Source organism: Myodes glareolus, chromosome 12 (genome assembly GCF_982192425.1).
Source record: "Myodes glareolus chromosome 12, mMyoGla1.1, whole genome shotgun sequence".
Classification (NCBI taxonomy): Eukaryota; Metazoa; Chordata; class Mammalia; order Rodentia; family Cricetidae; genus Myodes; species Myodes glareolus.
Window position 1 is genome coordinate 65982616 of NC_142037.1, and position 21637 is coordinate 66004252.

Genomic DNA, 21637 nt, shown 5'->3' on the forward strand with positions numbered 1-21637 from the left:
TAAAATCATACATTTTTCCTGGCCAAGGTGATTGTTACAATCCAATAAAATATCCTACCTAAGACTCTGCTAGAACTCGTGACTGCCTTTTACTAAAAGAAACTGCCAGAAGCCTCAGTCCTCAGCCATAGGCAGTATGCCCACATACAAAGGAAGAAAAAAATGAGAGATAAAGATACAAACTTAATGATATTATTTAATTCCTGTATCCAACTATGTTTTAATATAAAGCTACCAAATAAACTCCAATCCCTCCCATACTATTTTATTTTTGGTTTACTATTTTGAAGTAGACTTTGCTCAGTTAACATCAGCAAAATCATTAATTTAAAAAAGCAAGAAACACTTCCTTCTGGAAGTTAAATACAATATAAAGATCTGGTTAAGCTCCTGTTTCTATAGCCCAAAGTAGAACAGTTCAGAAACGACAGCTACAACTATTCTTCCTGTCTAGGTACACACTACTGCTGTTCAATGGGAAGACGTAGGCTCTGGTCACTGCAAACGACAAATGGAGGGACTTTATGTCACAACTTCTACAATCAGTGAAATGAAATACTGGGTCTCTTAAGACCTCCAATTCAAACAGTATACACTGCCTTTTCTTTTGCACATTTATGACTAATCAAAAAAAGTTCTGAGCAGTACAGATATATCAAGAGGCTCCTTAATTCATCAAGAAAAGCATATAATGAATCCAAATCCAAATCCTAATGCACAATCCAAGTTTAATGCTTCTAGTACAAGTACTCAGAATGGAAAAAGAAAAAGGTAGCGAATATATTTCCCTCAAGTAATGAGCAAATATAGTGAAAAAAAGAAATGAATAATTTTCATCTCCAGATAGTTACTTCTAGGATACTAACCAAGAAGCAACTCAAAGTAGATTAAATAAAAATCATACACAAAAAAGGAAAATAATAAATCATTTATTTATAGGGATGGGGATGTGGACACAGTAGGCAGTGCACACCCCAGTGGGTGGCCCTTCTTATTAAACAGACATCACACTGGGAAGCAGGTAGGTTGGTGGGACCCGGAAGTAACAGGCATAAAATTTTCAAAGAATGAAATCAAAAATACCTTTTAAAAAGATGCTTTGAAAAATTACTTTAGCACATAGAACATAATCATTTGCTAATTACACTCCTATTTTTAAGTGTTTTCATTTTTGTCCCAATTACTATATCAACACGTTGCTAGCAACTTTACCTTGCTTCTTGTCTTTACTTTTGATTTGCTCTTCTGTTTTCGTTTCAATTTCTTCTTATTTAAAATTTTCTTATTCCTAAAAACAAAAGTGAAAACTATAAATATTTACATCAAGGCATACAAAACCAGTGAAAACAAGTAATAGACACTTGCATGTTTCTTAGAGTTTCTATAAAGCAACATACTCCAAATATGCACATAGAAACTAGTATTTAAGTAACTTTTAAGAAGACAACATTTAAAGCTGGACAGTGGTGATACATGTACTTAATCCCAGCAATGGCAGTGGATCTCTGGGTTTGAAGCCAGCCTGGTAACAGAGCGAGTTCCAGGACAGCCAGAATACACACAGAAACCCTATCTTTAAAAACCAAATTAAAAAAAAAAAAGACAAGAAATACATATTAAACTAATAATTACAAAAAGGACGGTATAAAGCCTTTTCATAAAAGTAAAGCATTTCAGGCATAAAATGAAGTTTTAAATAAAAAAAAAAACTTTCTTTAGGGCCAACCAAATGCTCATGGGGAGTCATGGGGAGGTGGGGGTGGATGGAGATGGATGCCACTAAATCTGGCAACCTGAGTTCAATCCATGGAAAACACATAGTGGCAGGCTAGCTGTCTCTGAAATTCACATGTATATGGAAGCACACATGCACACACATACTTTTTCCCCAGTGGCTATGCTAATAAACAACAACAGAAAATGTGTTCTTTATGCTAGTGAAAGTGGCAATACAGAAAAGTTAAAGTAAATTTTTATTAAATTACTATGAATATAAAGAAAATCTTGAGGGGCTGGAGACACGGCTCAGTGATTCAAAGCACTGGCTGCTGTTCTAGAGGACTAGGGTTCAATTCCCAGCACCCACATGACAGTTCACAACCATTGGTAACTCCAGTCAAGGTGAATTAGACACCCTCATCTGATCTCTGCAGGCACTGTATGCACACGGTACACAGACATATATAGAAAGAAAACACCCAGACACATAAAATAAAAATCAAGATTTGGGAAAAAAGAGAAAAGAAAACCTGAGTTCATAACCTTAGCAACTATTTCTGAGTGCCTCTGCCCCAGGCCTAATCTTTGCATTAAGGTAAAGTGCCTTCTGAGTAACTTAAAGAAAGATGTCCTTTATCCCTGCTCTCACCCAAAGCAGTAAAGGGATGTGGGATTTCCTTCTGCATGCAGTGATTACCATTAATGAATAAAGAACTGCTTTGAGCCTATAGCAGAGCAGGACGGGGTAGAACAGAGCTAGGCAGAAAGGAGGGGACTGAATGCTGAGAGAAAGAAAGATGGAGTCAGAGAGATGCCATGAAGCGCGGAAGACATTTGCTGGGAACTTTACCTGGTAAGCCACAGCCACGTGGCGATATACAGATTGATAGAAATGGGTTAAATTAATATAAGAGTTAGCCAATAAGAATCTAAAACTAATGGGCCAAGCAGTGGTTTTAATTAATACAGTTTCTGTGTGATTATCTTGGGTATAAGCTAGCTGGGTGGCCGGGAACCAACAAGTAGTCCTTCTCCAACAGTAAAGAATAAAGAAGGAGGAATAAGAAGCTAGGAAAATATCTCACTTTCATACTCTGAATGCTTGCTATGCTGAGAAATACACTCCTAACGTAGCAAAGACACAAAATGTAAAAGGCAGTTTTTGCCCTGGAGGAGAGCAGATACTTAAATGGAGGGCACAATTTAGCTATCTAGTAAGAGATTCCTACCACTCTAATAAAAACAAAAGAGGGCCTGCATGGTGATCCTCTGCTATGGTTTCAGCATCCATAGTTCTCATTAGGATAAAGCAGGAGAATCAGAAATTTGTGGACATCCTGTGCTACACAGGGAGACACTGTCTCAAAACAAAACAAATACAGAAAAAGGTGGACTGGTAAGACAGCTCAGTAACCTGAGCTCAAACCTTGGGTTCTATAAGGTAAAGGGAGAGAATCAACTCCCACAAGTTATTCTCTGATTACAGAGAGCAAGAAAGAGAGAGACAGAGAGAGAACAACAGAGACAGAGGGAGAGTATTAACAATAGATGAATGTAATAAAACAATTTAAAAATAGAAAAGAAGGAGGTAGAGGAACTGAATGGGGAGAAAGATAGAGGGGACATAAGGCAGGAATAAAGATGATCACAATACTGATTATCGATTCTGAGGTCAAGTTCTTAAAAATCTTCTAACTACTATGATCGAAGCAGTAGCAAAGGGGTGGGTGGAATCCCTTCCAGTCCCTGGTCCCTTTAGCTACCTAACCTTTGTGGTTATTCTATTGAAACACACATCTAGAGCTTGAAAGATGCATCCACATAAGGGAAAAAAATGCAATATTTGTCTTTTAGGGTCTGGGTTACATCAATTAATCAGGATGACTGTTGCTAGCTACATCAATTTACCTGTAATTTCATTTTTCTTAACAGCCGAATAATATTTCATTGTATAAATGTACATTTTTATTATCCATTCATCAGCTGATAAATATTTTGGCACAAATGTCACGTGAGTAACCAACCACATTTTCATCGCATTTAAGGTTCCAGTCCATGAGACTAAACCCATATGTGACACTGCTAAAGAGGCCAAGAACCCGAGACTAGACGGGCCGAGGGACCTCTGTTAATAAAACACAGCAATAAAACAACTCCTAATGACTGTGTGTGTGTGTGTGTGTGTGTGTGTGTATTTGAATATGGTATGAATAAGGCTCATATGTTTGAGTGCTTAGTCACCAATGGAGTGGGACCCTTTGAAAGGATGAGAAGGATTAGGAGGTGAGGCTTTGTTGGAGAAAGTGACACTGGGGCTGTTTTAAGTTTCACCCTCAGCCTGTAGATCAGAATGTACACAGCTCTCAGTTGCTGCTCCGGTGCCATGCATACCACTATGCTACATGCCATGATGATAATGGACTAAGCCTCTGAAACTTTAAGCAAGTCCTCAAATAAATGTTTTCTTCTGTAAGAGTTGCATGGGTCATGATGTCTCTTCACAGCAATAGAACAGTGACTAAGATACCCAAAGATCAGAACATCACTCAGTCCTGATCAGAGAAACCTCTTACAGTACACAGCAATTAAATCAGAGACCCATATCTGGCAATGTGTAAACAGTGAGAGACTTTGGAACACTTAGTCCTTAATGGGATGACTTTATCAAATAATTCCCCTTGAGGATCAGGTTTCTAGGTGGAAAGGGAAGTGAAAAAAGATTTTAAGAGCCAGAGGTGGTGAATGACTCCAAGGAAACAGCATGGTCCAGACATAATAGGACTGACAGACACTTGAACTCACAAAGACTGTGACAGCAAGCAGAAGACCTGCAGATTCAAACCTGATAAAATTTCAACAGTAGGAAGGGGAAGTGGACACAAAACCCATTCCTAACCAAGGACCTAGTTGCAATTCATGCCTGCTGGGAAAAGGAAAAGTCCATTTTCTTCAATGAGGTGTCATTGAGTATATTAACACTCCAAGGGAGGCGCCAAGACTAAGCATATTTGGCCAACACAAAACCAACTTGGAGTGTGTGTGTGTCTGTGCGTGTGCACACTTCTTGTTTTGTCATTTTTTTATATTATTGTTTTTGTTTGTTTTGAGAGAGACAACATAGAGTTGAGTGGATGAAGTTGGGTGGGGGGCAGATCTTGGACTCGGAGGAGTTAAGAGGAGAAAGTACAAACAAAATATATTATACAAAAAAAATAACAAAAAAGAAATAAATAATTAACCAAAGTAAGAGAGTAGGGCTCACAGAGGAGATAACAATTGATCTTGAACTTGTGACCACCCTCCCAGACCTATTCAAAAAAATAAAAACCTTCTTCTAAAGTCAAAAATGAAAAAAAAGAAAAAAAAGTTTTAACTAGGTCATTTGTAGGCAGGAAGGCTATTTCCAAATAAAGAAGTCAGGTAACAGAGTTAATCTGCTAAAAAAAAAAAAAAAGGGGGGGGGTGTGCTCCATTTTCAAGTTACTAAAGGGTTGGTTATAAGATGGACACAGGCAATCAGTATATAAAAAATTGCCTGTGATTCCACTCCTCACATCAAAATAATCACAAAAGCTAGACAATTATACCTCATAATAGCTCTTGTTTATGTACACAGAATCTCTACTTCAGCTACTCTAATAAATGATCTCTAGCACGTGGACCATGGCAAAACTTAATTAACAATTCTGTATGTCCACCCCCTACACACCTCCTTCAATCCATTCTTGACAAAAGAACCGGGTCACTTTTTAAAGACACACCTCTAAGTGGGCAATTCTCCTACTTAAAACATTGTCTTTTCGATCCCCTTAAGATAGTCTTAAAAAAACTAACATCATTTAAAACATCTGATGTAGGAAGATCATCTGTCTATGTGTTGCTTTCATTGGCTAAATAAAGAGACTGCCTTGGCCTTTGATAGGACAGCAGCTTAGATAGGTGGAGTAAACAGAACAGAATGTTGGGAAGAAGGCAATGAGGCAGACACCATGATTCTCCTGCCCAAGATGGGCATGGGTTAGAATCCTCCCGGTAAGCCACGACCTTGTGGTGGCATATAGATTATTAGATATGGGTTAGTCAACATGTGAGAGTTAGCCAATAAGAGGCTAGAACTAATGGGCCAGGCAGTGTTTAAAAGATACAATTTCCGTGTAATTATTTCAGGGGTAAAGCTAGCTGGGTAGACGGCAGGAAGAGGCCCGCTGCTCCTTTTACAAACATCCTCTTGCAAAATCTGGCTACAGTCGCCTCTGCCACTTCGATTTGCATTTCAGAGGTGGAGGGCTTTTAAAGGAGCCTCTCTTAAGGGAAGATTATACAAAAGAAACTTATATTCAACACTGAAAAATTGAGCTATTTTTGCAAGTAACATAACATCCTAACACCTAACTACATTTAAGAACTAATCATTTTTTTCATATCTAAAAATAAACTCCAGAGACCAGTCTTATAGATAAACATTTTACTTTGGAGTTTCTGATGATATCTGATTGATTTAAATCCTAAATCAATAGAAGCTCAAAGAAAAACGTTCATAATTGGGCTTGCAAGATATTTTTTTTTTATTTTCATAAAAGAACTTCATACTTGTGAAGGTACGGTAAAAGTGAAAGATAAAATGCTTTTAAAGTGACATAAATATCTTAAATATATTAAGGGGCTGGAGAGATGGTTCAGCACTTAAAGCATTTGCTGATCTTGCAGGGTACCCAGGTTCGACTCCTCAGCAAATGCGTGATTGTTCATAATTGCCTGTAACTCCAGCTCCAGGAGATCCATTCCTTTCTTCTGGCCTCTACAGACACTGGACATGAATGTGATGCACATTCAAATATATATATATATATATTTGTATTTGCATATATATATGCAGGCAAAACATTCAAATACAAAAAAATAAAATACTTTAAAATGTTATATGAAAAAAATTAAGTTACATTACTTAAGAAATGTTCAATGTTTCTTATAGTGGTATATTATTTGTGTTTTAACAATTTAAGCTTGCCTGAAGATCAGAGGGCAAGCAACTACATTAGTCAGCCATACAGGCCAGGGAGCGGGAGCGGTGGCACATACCTTTTATCCCCAAACTCAGGAGACAAAGGCAGAGGGATCTCTGTGAGTTCAAGGCTACCCTGGGCTACATAAGATTGATCCAGAAGCAGATCCAGGTGGTAATGGTTCACATCTTTAATCCCGGTATTTGGGAGTCACACACTTTTGGAGGTGGAAACAGGAGCAATATGGCTGGGCAGAGAGAGGAAAATAAAGGGAAAGAGACAGGAACTCAGTGGAGTGTGGAGTCTGAGGATTCATGGAGACAGGGTCTCACACTTTCAGTCTGAGATTCAGTAAAGTAAAAGGTCTCTCTAGTGGCTAGCTGCTTTGCTTTTCTGAACTTCAGTCTGAACTCCAATAACTATCTCTAGGTTTCTGCTAATGAGATTTGCATTAGTATGGATCTTGGTCTACTGATATAAATTTAAGGTCAATTTTGTTATATGTATGTTTTTGCTCTTGATTAAGATATTGTGTTTGTGCAGCTCATCTAGAAATGTAATGTATAATTAAGAAGTATAGGTTAATAGATAATCATTTATAATAGTCAAGATTGTAGTCATGTTAATTAGGTTTTCTAGATATATAGAAATATACTTCAGTTAGATAGGTTGGATAGATTCTTTAAATCTTTTAGGGATCTTTAGAATATGGCATTTAAAATGTTTTAAGATCTTAAAACTTTTCATGATATGAGACACATCTGCTTCTGGTAGCACCAATTACTTCAAGAGGAAGAAGGATATCAAAGAGGCTCCTTATGGAGTTTGCTAGCCATTTGGGCAAGAAACTGCTCTTGTCTGTACTGCTTGATGGTATGTTATATGAACTGGACTTACAGGAGCCACAGAAAAATGACTGCTGAACTTGCCTAAAGGTTAGACAGTCCTTCAGGGTTCCTGCTTCCTAAAAGAATCTGCCAGACATTTTGGAGGACACAGAAAAAAGTGACCAACACACTGCCAATATAGGTGGAACTGTTTGAAATTTCCTGTTTCATGGAAAAGTCTCCGAATGCTATGGGCCTGTAAGTTGAAGATGGATCTCCAATGTTACAGAAGAACTTTGGATGACTGTCCAGACAGCGAGATATCTATGTCAATTCTAGAGTTTTGGAAGTTGCTTACAACGCACTTCCTGTTAACTTAGGTAATATTATGTCTTTCTGGGGTCTTTGATGGAGTTAAAGAATAGATAGTTATGGGGCTGGAGAGATGGCTCAGAGGTTAAGAGCACTGACTGGTCTTCCAGAGGTCCTGAGTTCAATTCCCAGCAGCCACATGGTGGCTTACAGCCATCTCTAAAGAGATCTGGTGCCCTCTTCTGGCACGCAAGCATACATGGAAGGAATGTTGTATACATAATAAATAAATAAATCTTTAAAAAATAGAATAGATAGTTATAATTGTAGTTTTCCTTAGTTATGATAAAAGAGAAAGTAGATATAAATGTTGTAACTCTAATTATGCTTGATAACTGTTTTGTTATATGTAATTTTACTATGTAAAAGTTAAAACCTTAGTTTTTATTTAAACAGAAAATGGGAAATTGAGTGGGAAGTCTTAATAAGTCTTTTATTGGTTAATGAATAAAGAAGTTGCTTTCAGCCAAAGGCTTAACAGACTATAACCAGGCTGGAAGAGATATATATATAGAGAGAGAGTAGGTGGAGTCAAGAAGAGGCCATGTAGTCTTGCTGAAGACAGATACCAGACAGAACTTAACCTAGTAAGCCACAGCCATGTGGCGATACACAGATTAATGGAGATGGGTTAGTTTAGGATTTAAGAGTTGGCCAGAAATACACTTAAGCTATTGGCCAAATAGTATTGCAGATAATATAGTTTCTGAGTGATTATTTTGTGGTCTGGGTAGCCAGGAACAAACAAGTGGCCTCCTACTATATATAGATTGGCACCCAATGTGGTCCTACTACAGGTTTTTATTATTCGTGCTACAGCTTCTACAATATAAGAACAACTGACCCTGTAAAAGTTGCACAGTTTGCAAATGTCATTAATTTTTCGATAAGCTTATTAAAAGGTCTGTTTTCTAACAAAACAGAAATTAAACACCATTTTAAAAGTATTTAATTAAATCTGTTTCTTTAGTTCCTTCTAACTCAAGTGCCAAGTCTTGATGAATTCTAATGTACAGAATATTTGGGGTTTAAGGGTTTTGATCTTTTATCCAATTTTATGTATTAATGAAAACTATTTTAAAATTACTAAGCTGCACTCTAAAGCAAGAATCGAAAAACATTTTCTGTAAAAGGGTTAAGCAATTCACTCTTTGGCGTCCTAAAATTTCTGTGATAGCTGCTTTAATCATCAACAGTATGAACACAGCCAGAGAGAGCACATGAGACGCGTGGCTAGGAGTACAATTTTATTCCTAAATGTTAAAACTTGTATTTTATGTGATTTTTCTCTATGATAAAACATTATTGGTATTTTTTTCTTTCCAGCTTTAAAAATGTAAAGTCCATTCTGAACTCATGGGTGTCACAAAAACAAGAACTAGACTATGTTTGATAATTGTGCCATCTTTTGCTGAAACCTGGTCTACACATCAGTATCTTATTGTGAGCCATGACCTTATTTAGATGGGTGTAATTGTAAGGGATGCGAAAACAAAAGTAAACAAATAAACAAAAGGCAACAGTAAAATGTTCTCGAGTACACAGCAAACAAAACCTAATTCACAATCAAATCCACTGATTCCCAGGTTTTCCAAGCATTGCTCACCATGTACATCACAAAATGACACTTCAGCCTTAGTTCTGAACACACTACACTACATAGGACAGGATGCTATCAAACACTAATCAACACTGTCCAAAATATTTCGGATCAATTTGATACTACTGTGTGTTATGGTGCAGTGTTTCTGCTATACAACATTTTCTGCTCTTAAAGAAATATGATTTAGTTATGAAAACAATGAAAGAATGATTTTCCTATGGCTATTTTTCAGAATATATGAAATTGCATCCCTTTAGATGGTATTGTGTTAGGGTTTCATTTTAGAAGTTAATTACTTGAGGTATACACTCGAACATCATAAAAATTTATCAAATCATTTTGGGCTTGGCCTGGATAGTATTTCCAATAATTCCCGAAACAACCCTGAACCCAGTTCAGCCATACACTAAATATTGATGTGGAACAATATTTCTAGCACTAGTGTTTATAAAATATCAATAACTCTGAAATAGCTGAAAGTTCTTGTCCAAGAATATCTAATATCTACCAAAAAGCTAGTTCTTTGTGTAAAAATAAAGAAATATATCCTTCCATTAGCACACAAATTTGCTTTCATCTTTAGGAAATTACAAAACTACATGTTTACCAAAGGTTGTTTTAAAATGAATTCCCTAATGATTTATTATCAAGTAAATATTTAGTGTGTGTGTGTGTGTGTGTGTGTATTCATTCTTAGGTCATATAATAATTTTATGAAAATAAAGAAAAAAATTTAAGAAAACTCAGGCCTAAGGTGTACTGGTTTGTATCAAATATAAAAATATGTATTTATATAATACAGGGAAACTATTCAAAACATTACTATGCTTTTGATATAAGTACTTTTAAATTATCTTTCTGTCCTATGGTGAAGATGCACTATTAGCTTCTACTTCTCTAAAATAAGATACCATACAGGATCAAAGCCCTGTCTTCCTTCAGAGACTAGATCATCATAAGAAAGCTCTTGAAGCAATGAGATCTAGACAACCAAGGACAGAACACGTCAAGATAAAGCAAGATCCCCGGTACTGTCTTCTATGAACACATGAAGCACTGAAGCACAAATGAGAACTAAGCTTCACTCAGGAGATGGTTACTACTAAAGCAAACAAAACGCTGTGGTTGTCTAGATGTACTCATGGTCTGGAATGACACCATGTCACAGATATCTTTTCTTGGTGGTGGTGATAAATAAGATACAGAGTCGCTATGTTGTTTAAGTTGATCTGAAACTTTCCATTTTCCTGTTTCAGCTTCCTAAGTACATAAGGCAATTCTTTAATCAAAAAAGAAAAAATAAAAATTAACGATAGGAGGAGAATTTTAAATTCTCAAATGTTGGCAACTAAAAATAAAAATAATAATAAAAATGTGCCTCCAAATAAGTTATGGGTCAAGCATCTAGTCACAATAGAAACTAAAAAAATATTTCCTGTTGAACAAGATTTAATACATGTGGAAGGAATGTAGCTAAAATATCACTTAGATAAAATATATAGTTTTGCATATACCTAATGTGTATACTGAAATCAAAAAGTTTGAAACAAATTATTTTGGCTTTCTATTTGAGAAGAGGAAAGAAAGCATGAATTAAATGGAAAGAATGCAGAATGGGGAAATAAACAAGAGCAAATGAAATAGAGATCACAGATTCAACAAAAAAAAACACAACATTAAAAATTGGTCTTCTGAAAAGACCAATTAATAAATCTCTAGCAAGATTTGTTAGGGAAAAATTTAGAAGTATAAATTACCAACACGAGAAATAGGAAAGGAGACATTATTACAAATGCTGCTATAAATTTGACAACCTAAGCAAAATAGACAAGTTGCTAAAAATAGATAATGAAAAATGCAATATCTAAGCATTTCTATATCTGTAGAGAGAAGGAAAGAATTGAAAACCTAATCAAAAATTTAATACATAGAAAACAAATTCATGGCTTTACTGGTAAATTCTTTCAAAGAACTCTCTACAGTATTTTTTGTTTGTTTGGTTTGGTTTGGTTTGATTTTTGTTCTTTTTAAGACAAGGTTTCTCTGTGTAGACCAGGCTGGCCTCAAACTCACAGAGATCCACCTGTCTCTGCTTCTTGTCTCTGTGTACGTCTGTTAAAGAATGGTGCCCACGTGGACAACTGTATCCGCTTAAAGCCTGAGAGAACTTGAGAAGTAATTCTAGACAAAAAAAAAAAAAAGAGTTAAGCATGGCTTATTGATAGCAGCATTCTCTCAGATGGGCTCTACTTGCTAGAGGCAAGCACTCTTATTTAAGAGAGGCATCCTGACTCAGCTTTAGCTACAAAACCTTGCAGCTCTTTTAAGAGGTCCTGCCAAGAAACACTTAAATAGTGTTGATTAAAAAGCTGACCACATGCTTTTCAGTTTTCAGTCATAGCAGGAAAAAAGCTGCACCATTTTAAAATGCCGGCTTTCTGGCCTTTCTGCCAAGGCAAACTCTGACTCTTTCAGGCAGGCGATCTGACTATGGAGCATTTGAGTGTGGTTTATGATCACACTGCTGCAGCTTGTTTGCTGGCAGGGACCTTGAAACACTATAGACTTGTGACAATAAACTTGGCTACCTCCACCATGAGCCTGGAATCTCATAAAGCTAAGGAATGGGCTGGATCCAGCCGCCAAAGCCATGGCTTTAATCCTACCCATATTGCTTAGCAAATTAAAGACTCGTGGTCAGAAAAAGAGAAATAAACAGTAAAGAGAGATTCAAAGACGAAGTAAACCTCTAAATGGTTTACAGTGTGTTAAAAATATATGCAGGCTTTAAAAAAAGGTCAAAGTCCTTAAAATAGAAAGAAAGAGAGTAGTTGGATGTGTTGGTACACACCTTTAATTACAACACTTGGGAGGCAGAGGCATACAGATCTCTGTGAGTTCAAGGTGTGGTAGCACACACCTTTAATCCCAGCACTTGGGAAGCAGAGGCAGGTGGGTCTCTGCTGAGTTCAAAGACAGCCTGGTCTACAGAGGGAGTTCCAGGATAGCCAAAGATAAACAGAGAACCTGTCTCAAAAAGTAAAAGTAAAAATAAAAGAAATAGGGGTTAAAGTAAAACCACACAAAGACAGAAAATACACAAAGAATCTGGATACTGTATGTTGTTATGCTTTCTTATTTGAATGCTGGGGAAGGAGCAACAGCTGCTAAAAGATATTTGTTCGTAAATGCTGCTGAATTAATCCAAGGTAAGTGTTTTGAAAATACCTTGATTTAAAAATTGAAGTTAAAAGGTATGGAGAAGAGATTTTGCTTTTGTTTCCACAGGAAATGAGAGGCTGTAGATTCATTCTGAGTTAAGAAAAATCAGGTTTGATCAAGGAAGACCACCTGAGAACTCTCCGGAAGGGACAGATGGCCCTGGATGTCTTAGTTCTACATCCAGAACAGATTCAAGACTGCTGCCTGAGATGATCAAGACTCACAGGATACTCCAGTCAGGACTTGATCACAATTCAAAATTTTCTTTAGGTCCCCATAAGATTATCAGCACCCCCAATCAGCAAGAAGAAACCTGAAAAAAATATGCCCACATTCCCAAAAAATGGACTATGGATGTTCTTGTTTTCTAAAAAAAACAAAAAATAAAACAAACACAACAAAATATAAAAGCAAAAACAAAAAAAGAGGGGGAAATGGTGCGGTACAATTCTCTATTCTGTCAATTATGTTTTAAATAAATGCTGATTGGCCAGTAGTCAGGCAGGAAGTATAGGTGGGACAACCAGACAGGAAGTAGAGGCGGGGCAATGAGAACAGGGGTATTCAGGGAAGAAGGAAGCTCTCTTCCTGTCCAGGCTATGGAAGAAGCAAGATGTGATCTGCCCCGCTGAAAAAGATACTGAGCCATGTGGCTAACATATACTAGAATAATGGGCTAATATAAGTTATAAGAGCTAATACAAAGCCTGAGCTAATGGGCCAATTGGTTTTATAACTTATGGAGACCTCTGAGTGATTCTTTGGGACCTATCGACTGTGGGAACCGGGCAGGACAGAAACCCCAACAAGCAGGCCCCCCATGTTACATATGCCACCACTGCCCAGTTCACTAGTGTATTTTTAAAACAGTAGCAATCTTGAGCTAATTTCTGCAGAGACTATAAAAAGAAGAAATATTTTCTAACTCAAGCTACTTCTTCCATCAAAGTCTAAAAAGGATATTTCAAAATATGAAAATTTCTAAGAAATATTTTTTTACGAAAAAGAGGTACAAAACAACCATCAAATAAGAATTTATGAGTTTATCATCCACTTTTTAAAACTCAATGTATAAAACACCACGTATAAGCTTAAGATTTTTATAGAAAACACATTTTTTACATTTCATTTATTTATTTATTATTCTTTCACACATTACATTCCAACCACAGTTCCCCCCCTACCTCATTCCTCCCAGCCCCCTACCCCCACCCAGATCTGCTTCTCCTCCATTTCCTTTCAGAAAAGAGTAGCCTGCCCAGGGATATCAACCAAACAAGGAATAACAAGATACAATAAGACTAGGTATAAACCCTCATATCAAGGTTGGACAAATCAACCCAGTAGCACTGGCAAATGATTCAAAGATACCTCCACTGCCACTGTTAGGAGTCTCAAAAGAACACCAAGGTACACAACCATAACATATATGTAGAGGACCAAGGTCAAATCTATATAGGTAGAAATCCCATTTAATCTCTGTAATTAATATAAAGATAATTATCGGTCTGTCTGATACTATTTATGTTTACCACCACACCAGTGCAAATTTCCAAAGGAGTGGAAGATAGGGAGAAAACAGTAAAGCTTTTCTAGCAGTGGGCAGAGGAGAGAAAGAAGGAAGGAAGGGAGGGAGGGAGGGAGGGAGGGAGGGAGGGAGGGAGGGAGGGAAGGAAGGAAGGAAGGAAGGAAGGAAGCAGAGGAGAAAGGGAACTGCATGAACAAATGGATAAGGGTAAAAATTAAGGGAGAAGCCTCTGAAACAGTGTGGCTTTCTAGATCATACCTCCTACAGAATTATACTCTACACACAACAACAACAAAAAAGAGGAAACACATATGATGCAACTGTAATCTATTCACACTAAATTTCAGAGAAACAACCCAAGAGTACTAAGGGTAACAAATAACGAGGAACTCACACATGCTAGTGATTACAGCAGTTAGATATAAGAAAGACAGACAAATCTCTAAAAGCACTATGCAAAGTGAATAAAACAGGGCAACCCTCAAAGAAGCAAATGCAGTGAAATAAAACTGTATTTAGTAACTGCTAAATAAGTTTAATTTGTTATTATTCCCCTACTGAAATATCTATCTTGATTTGTATTCCCTCAAAGCCACAAGATGCTTCAAGAATCCACAGGCAATGATTGCTTTGAGATATGATCTCTGGTACAGGAAATCACAAGTAACTTAGAGGAGGATTTAATCAATAAAATGTGCAATAAAATGTGCATGAGCTCCCTAGTTTTTGTAGGTAGGTAGGTAGACACAAACTGGCTTCAACCAGAAGAGGAAGCCTCAACCATCTTCCTCAGATTAGCTCGTGGGCATGACTGTGGGGTATCTTCTTGATTATTGATAGGTGTAGGAATGCCCAGCTCATTGTGGGCAATACCATCTCTGGGCTAGTCAGCCTGAGTTATATAAGAAACCAAGTTAACAAGCCAGAAAGAAAAGCCAGTAAGCAGTTTCCCCCATGGTCTCTGCCTCTGTTCCTGCCAGGACTTCTCTCAGTGATGGAATGTGATTAGGAAACCTTTCCTCCTGGAGTTGCTTTTGGTCAGTGTTTTATCTCAGCAGTGGAAAGCAAACAAAGAGTGCATTATGAAGTGTATTCCTTTGATGGGTAATTCTACTAGTGAACATGTCTCCTGGTTACTCTAACTGTACGTGAAGAAAATGAGTTGCTTGTTTATCTGTTTCCTACTCATTACTGATGGAAACATTTCCTAGGGAAAATTTTTGAAAGTCCTGCGTAGACTTTCAAGACACAAAGTCATGGATGTTTGCAGGAGACAGCTGGAGATAAATAACAAAGAGATACAGCTAGATCAGTAAGAACACTAGCTACAGGGCTTCTAATAGAAAAGATTACTTCTTTTTCTCCCTTTCTAAACTATTCTACCCCTTTCCTTCTAAACATTAACTCCTACTTGTAGCACGAATAATAAAAATCCAGAGACAGATATTGGGGTTCAACCTAAAGATCAGAAAAGCAAAGTAGTCAAGCCAATAGAGAGCTCTTACCTCTACAAAATCTTCAGACTGAAAGAGAGCGAGTTCCTTTTGGATTCCACCTTATATCCCTCCCTAGTGATGGGATTAAAGGCATGCAGTACCACCACCCGGCCTCTATGACTAACCTGTGTGGCTGCAGGGATTAATCGTGTGTACAACTGCTTGGCCTGTATAACTGACTAGTGTGGCTATTTTGCATTCTGATCTTCAGGCAAACTTAATTTATTAAAATACAAATTAAATATCACTACACCTACTCCATCTCTAACCTTACTAGCCCACGAATCTAACTTTTCTGGCCTCCTGAATAAGGAGTAGATAATAGGTCATTATTATATTGCTTGTTTTTAAATTTGTATGAGTGTATATATGGTATATGTATGCTTATGTTTATCTTTGTGTGTTTGTGTATGGACACACATGTGGCAGCTACAGGCCAAAGGTATCTTCCTTAATTGCTCTACCTTGCATTTGACACAAGGTTTCTCACTGAATCCAGATCTCACCAAGTGGCTGGCTGGTCTATCTGGCTAGGAACTACAAGTATCTACCTGCCTCAGCCTCCACAGCTCTGGGGTTACAAAAGAACACCATGCCTGTTATTTTATGAGTGCTGAGGATCCAAACTCAGGTCCTCGGGGTTGCTTGACAGGCACTGTAGCAAATAAGCCCTCTCCTCAACCCCTAGTATGACCTTTTAATATTACCTTCATGATCCTGTCTCAAACGTCTGCTCAGGTGACTACAGAAATAAAGGCAATTTGTGATGGCTCCAAAGCTACAGAGAAACCCTATCTCAAAAAAACAAAAATAAATGGATAGAGAGATAGATAGAAAAAACTAAATTATGTCAAGTAACCATTGACAAAATTAAAGAACCAAAACTATTTTAATGCTTATCTATAGTTAGTGTTGAAACTAAAAAAAAAAAAAAAAAAAGGAACACAGATGTATAAAATGTCCAAACTACTGTCCACCCAAATTTAAATAATTGACTATGGTAGCTAATACTGACTGTCAACTTAATTAGGTTCAAAGATACACCTAAAAGAGCAGGATGAAACACCTGTGGGATATGGCTAGGAAGGTATTTCCAGAGACAATTAGATCAGAGGTGCTCTGACCTAACTTATGACTTAACCCACTGGTAGATTCAGTTTTTTAATAGAAGATTATTAAGTAGAACTATGGAAGAAAGTCTAGTCATAGGAAGAAGGTCACTGTGGGATGTGCCTTGGGAGGATAAATCTGGGCTTTGAGTCCCTCTTGTTACTCCTCTTTGCTTCCTGGCTGCTGTGAGGTGAACTTCCCTCTGCCATGCCTTTCTCTAATGTGGGAGTTCCCTCTGTGTGCTGTGATTACCATTAACAAATAAAGAAACTGTTTTGTACCCATAGCAGGGCAGAATATAGGTAGGCAGGGAAAACTAAACTGAATGTTGGGAGAAAGAAGGGCGGAGTCAGAGAGAAGCCATGTAGCCCGCCAGAGACAGACATGCCGAAACTTTAGCCAGTAAGCCACAGCCACATTGTGATACACAGATTAATAGAAATGGGTTAAATTAATATGTAAAAGTTAGTCAATAAGAAGCTAGAGCTAATGGGCCAAGCAGTGATTTAATCAATACAGTTTCTGTGATTATTTCAAGGTGAAGCAGCTGGGAACAAACTAGCGGCCTCCTTAGTACACTTCTCCATGATGTTTCTGCCTTGCCAGGAACCATGACTGAAACTTAAGAAATGAGCCAGAATCAATCTCACCTGCCTACTCTGTAGAGGTGCCCATCACAGCTGCAGCATCCTAACCAACACGCTGTCTTTTCTAGAACTCTACATTTAAAATCAAGAGAAAACATTACTCTTTTTAAGTTCAAAAGACACAATTATCAGATTGTGAGCAAAAGAAAAAAATTTCAATATTAAAGACAATACCAGTTGACATACTAATGTGGATGGAAGATATTTCATAAGACCCCACCCAAAGAAGGAGAAATCAGTCTTCTCAAAGGACAAACCCAATAGGTTACCCAATCCCAGTGATCAGCCCTACATACTACACACATATTCCTGAGTGATACTAAACAGATTCAGTAGATTCCACATGCTCCTGTGAGTGCATGCATATGCACGTGTGTGTGTGTGTGTGTGTGTGTGTGTGTGTGCGCGCGCGCATGTGTGCCTGTATGTGTACATATACATAACAATACAAATTTTTAAAAGAGTGATGGATTTGAGAGTGAAGGAGGGGGGAACAAGGAAGAGTTGGAAGGGGGAAGTGTAGGAGCCAGCTCCTACAAGGTCAGCTGGGTTGGGTGCCACCTGTAGGAGCTGGCTCCTACACCACACCACCACACCGTCAGCTAGGGTTCCTGGATATGGGATCCTCGAGGCCAAAAAGAAGAGTCAAAAGAAACAGAAGACAGGATAAAATCAGGAGGACTGTCTGGTCATGCGGGAGCAGCCAAACAGCCCCGAGTTTAGTTCAGAGTTTGTTTATAAACAAAAGCAGAACAAAGCACAGCACAGTCAGTCAGTTTCTAACCACAAGATTCCTGTCCTTGAGTGAGCAGCCTCCTCTCCATCATGTGCTTGCTGCTCAGAAGCAGCCTCACTTTCTATCTTGATGTTCCTGAGGTTTGTTGTCAGCAGTATACTCTCTACTAGATAGAGTATTCTTTTCTCATGGGCTAAATCAGAAGTTTTTCCGCAGTCCTCAAGGTTAAAGGAAAAAAGTGAAGCAGGCAAGTTTAAACTCAAATGACTTTGTTAAGTCAGAAATGACTCCAGATGGAAACTGAGTCACACATGGGCTCCCACAGGGGAGGGAGAATGGGAAGGATGTAATTACAATACTTATGCATGAAAGACTCAAATAAATTAATTTTAAAAACCAAAACAATATAAAGAATGCATTTAAAATACTGGCAATAATATTTATGACACTACTAAATATCTAAAAATTAAAATTAATTCTAGGCACTATGCTAATCAAATATAAAATATAAAAGCCATAAATAAAAAATTTAAATATTTTAACTAAACGACAAGAATACTAAAATGTTTGTAATGCAACTAAAGTGGTATTTAGATAAAAATTCAAAGATGTTCATAGTAGAAAATAAAAATCTAAAGTAAGTGACATAAGATTCAAAACCGGGGAGTGGGAGGGTAGAATAAATTCAAAATGAAAGCAGTATATGACAATCCTGAGGGGAAAGCCAATATAAAAGAAAACAAAAGTAATAGAAATAAAACTATCAAAAGCCAGTTCTTTGAATATATAAACAAAATTGGAAAATGGACAGCTAGAATAATCAAGAAAATAAATAAATGCTATCATAAATGAAAGAGGAACCATCACTACAGACATTAAAATAATAATAAGGGGATACCAATAACTATACACATAAGGCCGGTGACTGAGATGAAAAACGCATTCCTTGACAGACACAATTTGCCAGAATGTATGCAACAAAACAGACATCCTTTAACTGTGGGAACTATGTGAAGAGGGTAAATCAATAATTTAGCAGAGTTTCAAAAGCTCGCTGGTGAATTTTATCAGCTTTTAAGAACGAAACTACAGCAATTCTGATCCCTTTAGAGGATAAAGCAGAAGGAATTCTTCCTAGCTCATCTCATGAGGCCAGTATAACCCTAACAGTAAACTTGGCGTGGCAAAGAAGTACTAGAGAATTACAAACCAGCATCTTTATGAAGGCATATGCAAAAGAAAACCTCTAAATTTTATCAAATTGAATCCAGAAATGTATAAAAAACATTCACAACAACCGAAGTAAATGTATCCCAGCTAGGTATGTATCATCTGAAGATAAATTACAGGCTAAAAATAATTTATGACGTGGTCATAGCAATAGATGCAGGAAAGGCACTTGACAAATTCAACTCCCAACTTGTAACAAAAGTTCTCCGTGAACTAGAAATCAAGAGCAATTTCCTCAACATGCAAAAAGAATATCTACAGGAAATCCTACAGATGGCATCATACTTAGTGAAAAACTACAAGTTTTCTCACTAAGATCAAAAACAATGCAAAGGCATGCTCTCTAACTACTCTATATCAATATCATTATGAGAACTCTAGTAAATGCAATAAAACAAGAAAAGGAAATAAAAGATATGCCGCTTACAAAGGAAGAAATGAATTGCCTTCATTTGCAGATATGTCTGCCTATGTCAGAAATACAAAAGAACAAAAAAAAATACAACAAAACAAAAGTCTTGTCGTACCTAATTAAAAATAATAACATGGTTGCATGATATAACATTAGTAGTGAGAAGTCAACTGTTTTGCTATATACCAGAAGCAAAGTAGAATATGAAAATATTATATCCTCAACAATGAAATATGAAGGTATAAATCTAATAAAAATACATATAAGACCTAACTGAAGAAAACTGCAAAATTCTGATGAAAGAAATAAAATAATTAATATTTCATAGATAGACAGAAAGACTCATTATTATTAAGATGTCACTCTTAATTAATCCATGTATCAATAAATACCCTAGTAGGTTATTTCTGGGATTCTAGCAAATGTTCAAAGGTTTATGAGTGAGACAACACCTATAATAGATAAGAAATGTGAAAATAAAAATGTAAATATCTTACTTTAAGAGTAGCTATAAGGCTACAGTAATCGAACAAAGAGCAGGGGAACCCACGACAGACCCACATCAACATAGTCAAAAGGCATTTAGCAAAGAGCAGAGCAAGGCAATAAAAAAAAGGATGATACAACAACCCAGTAAAGACACCAAGTAAAGGGGACTCTAAATACAGATCTTACATCCTTTACAAAAATTAATTCAAAATGGAAAATAGACCTTGAATGCCAAACGCAAAACAATACAGTGTTTAGAAGATGTAATAGGAGAAAACCCACATGGCACTGAGTATGGTAACAATTTTTTAAATAAAATGCTAAAGCATGAACCAGGAAAATAATAAGTGATAGAACTTTATTAAACTCAAAAATGCTTTCTCCCCAGATATGTATATATAGGTATATGTATATATACACACAATGAGAAGGAAAAGATACAGACTAGAAGAAAACAGCTACAAAAAATATATCTGATAGAAGACTGTTAACCAGGCTATTCAAGAACTCTCAAATCCAACAATACTAAAACAATCATTTTGGGAGGAAATGAGGAAACATCCTTGACACTTCCTCAAAAGAGATAAAAAATAAAAAATACGCACCTGAAAAGATGCTCTAAAACAGGTGTTATCAGGTAATATAGATTCAAACAACAATGAGATCCATCCATCAGAATGTTCAAAATCCAGAACGCTGACAACACTAAATGTCAGCAAGGACACAGAGCAACACCAACTACGAAAAGCTTCATTTCACACACATAAAATGTACAGCCACTTGGGGAGAAATTCAGCATTTTCCTACAGAACTAAACATACCCTGATCCCTGACCATATATCCAACAATTAAAGATTGTGGAATGTATTTACCCAAAAAAGCTGAGAATTTATATCCACACAAAAACCTATACATGATGTTTATAAGAGTTTAATTCATAATTGTCAAAACTTAGGAGTTGCCAAGATTCCCTTCCAGAGAAAAAACTATGACACCTCCAAATGACAGCTATTATTAAGTATTAAAAGAAACACGCTATCAGGCCACTAAAGAGAGGAAGCATACCATTAAGGGCCTCTGATGGAGTCTATCAAATATTTAAGAACACCATGCCTATGCAATTTTTTAATTTAGGATAATTATTATCTAACTCATTTTATGAGGATAAGGATAATACTAAAGTCTGAGAGACACCCAGCAGATCACTTATGTGACAACATCTGTGCTCTGATGTGCTGACAGT

At 36.9% G+C, this 21637-nt stretch overlaps 1 protein-coding gene across 15 annotated transcripts in view; it reads right to left on the reverse strand.

Annotated features, from left to right (window-relative positions):
• Mycbp2 (MYC binding protein 2) overlaps positions 1-21637 on the reverse strand; it is a 226498-nt gene that overhangs the window by 196789 nt on the left and 8072 nt on the right. For all 15 annotated transcript variants that reach the window (XM_087912290.1, XM_087912289.1, XM_087912283.1 and 12 more), the window contains exon 2: positions 1213-1288. In XM_087912290.1, the coding sequence (XP_087768416.1) occupies positions 1213-1288 (76 nt within the window). The remainder of the gene's footprint in view (positions 1-1212; positions 1289-21637) is intronic.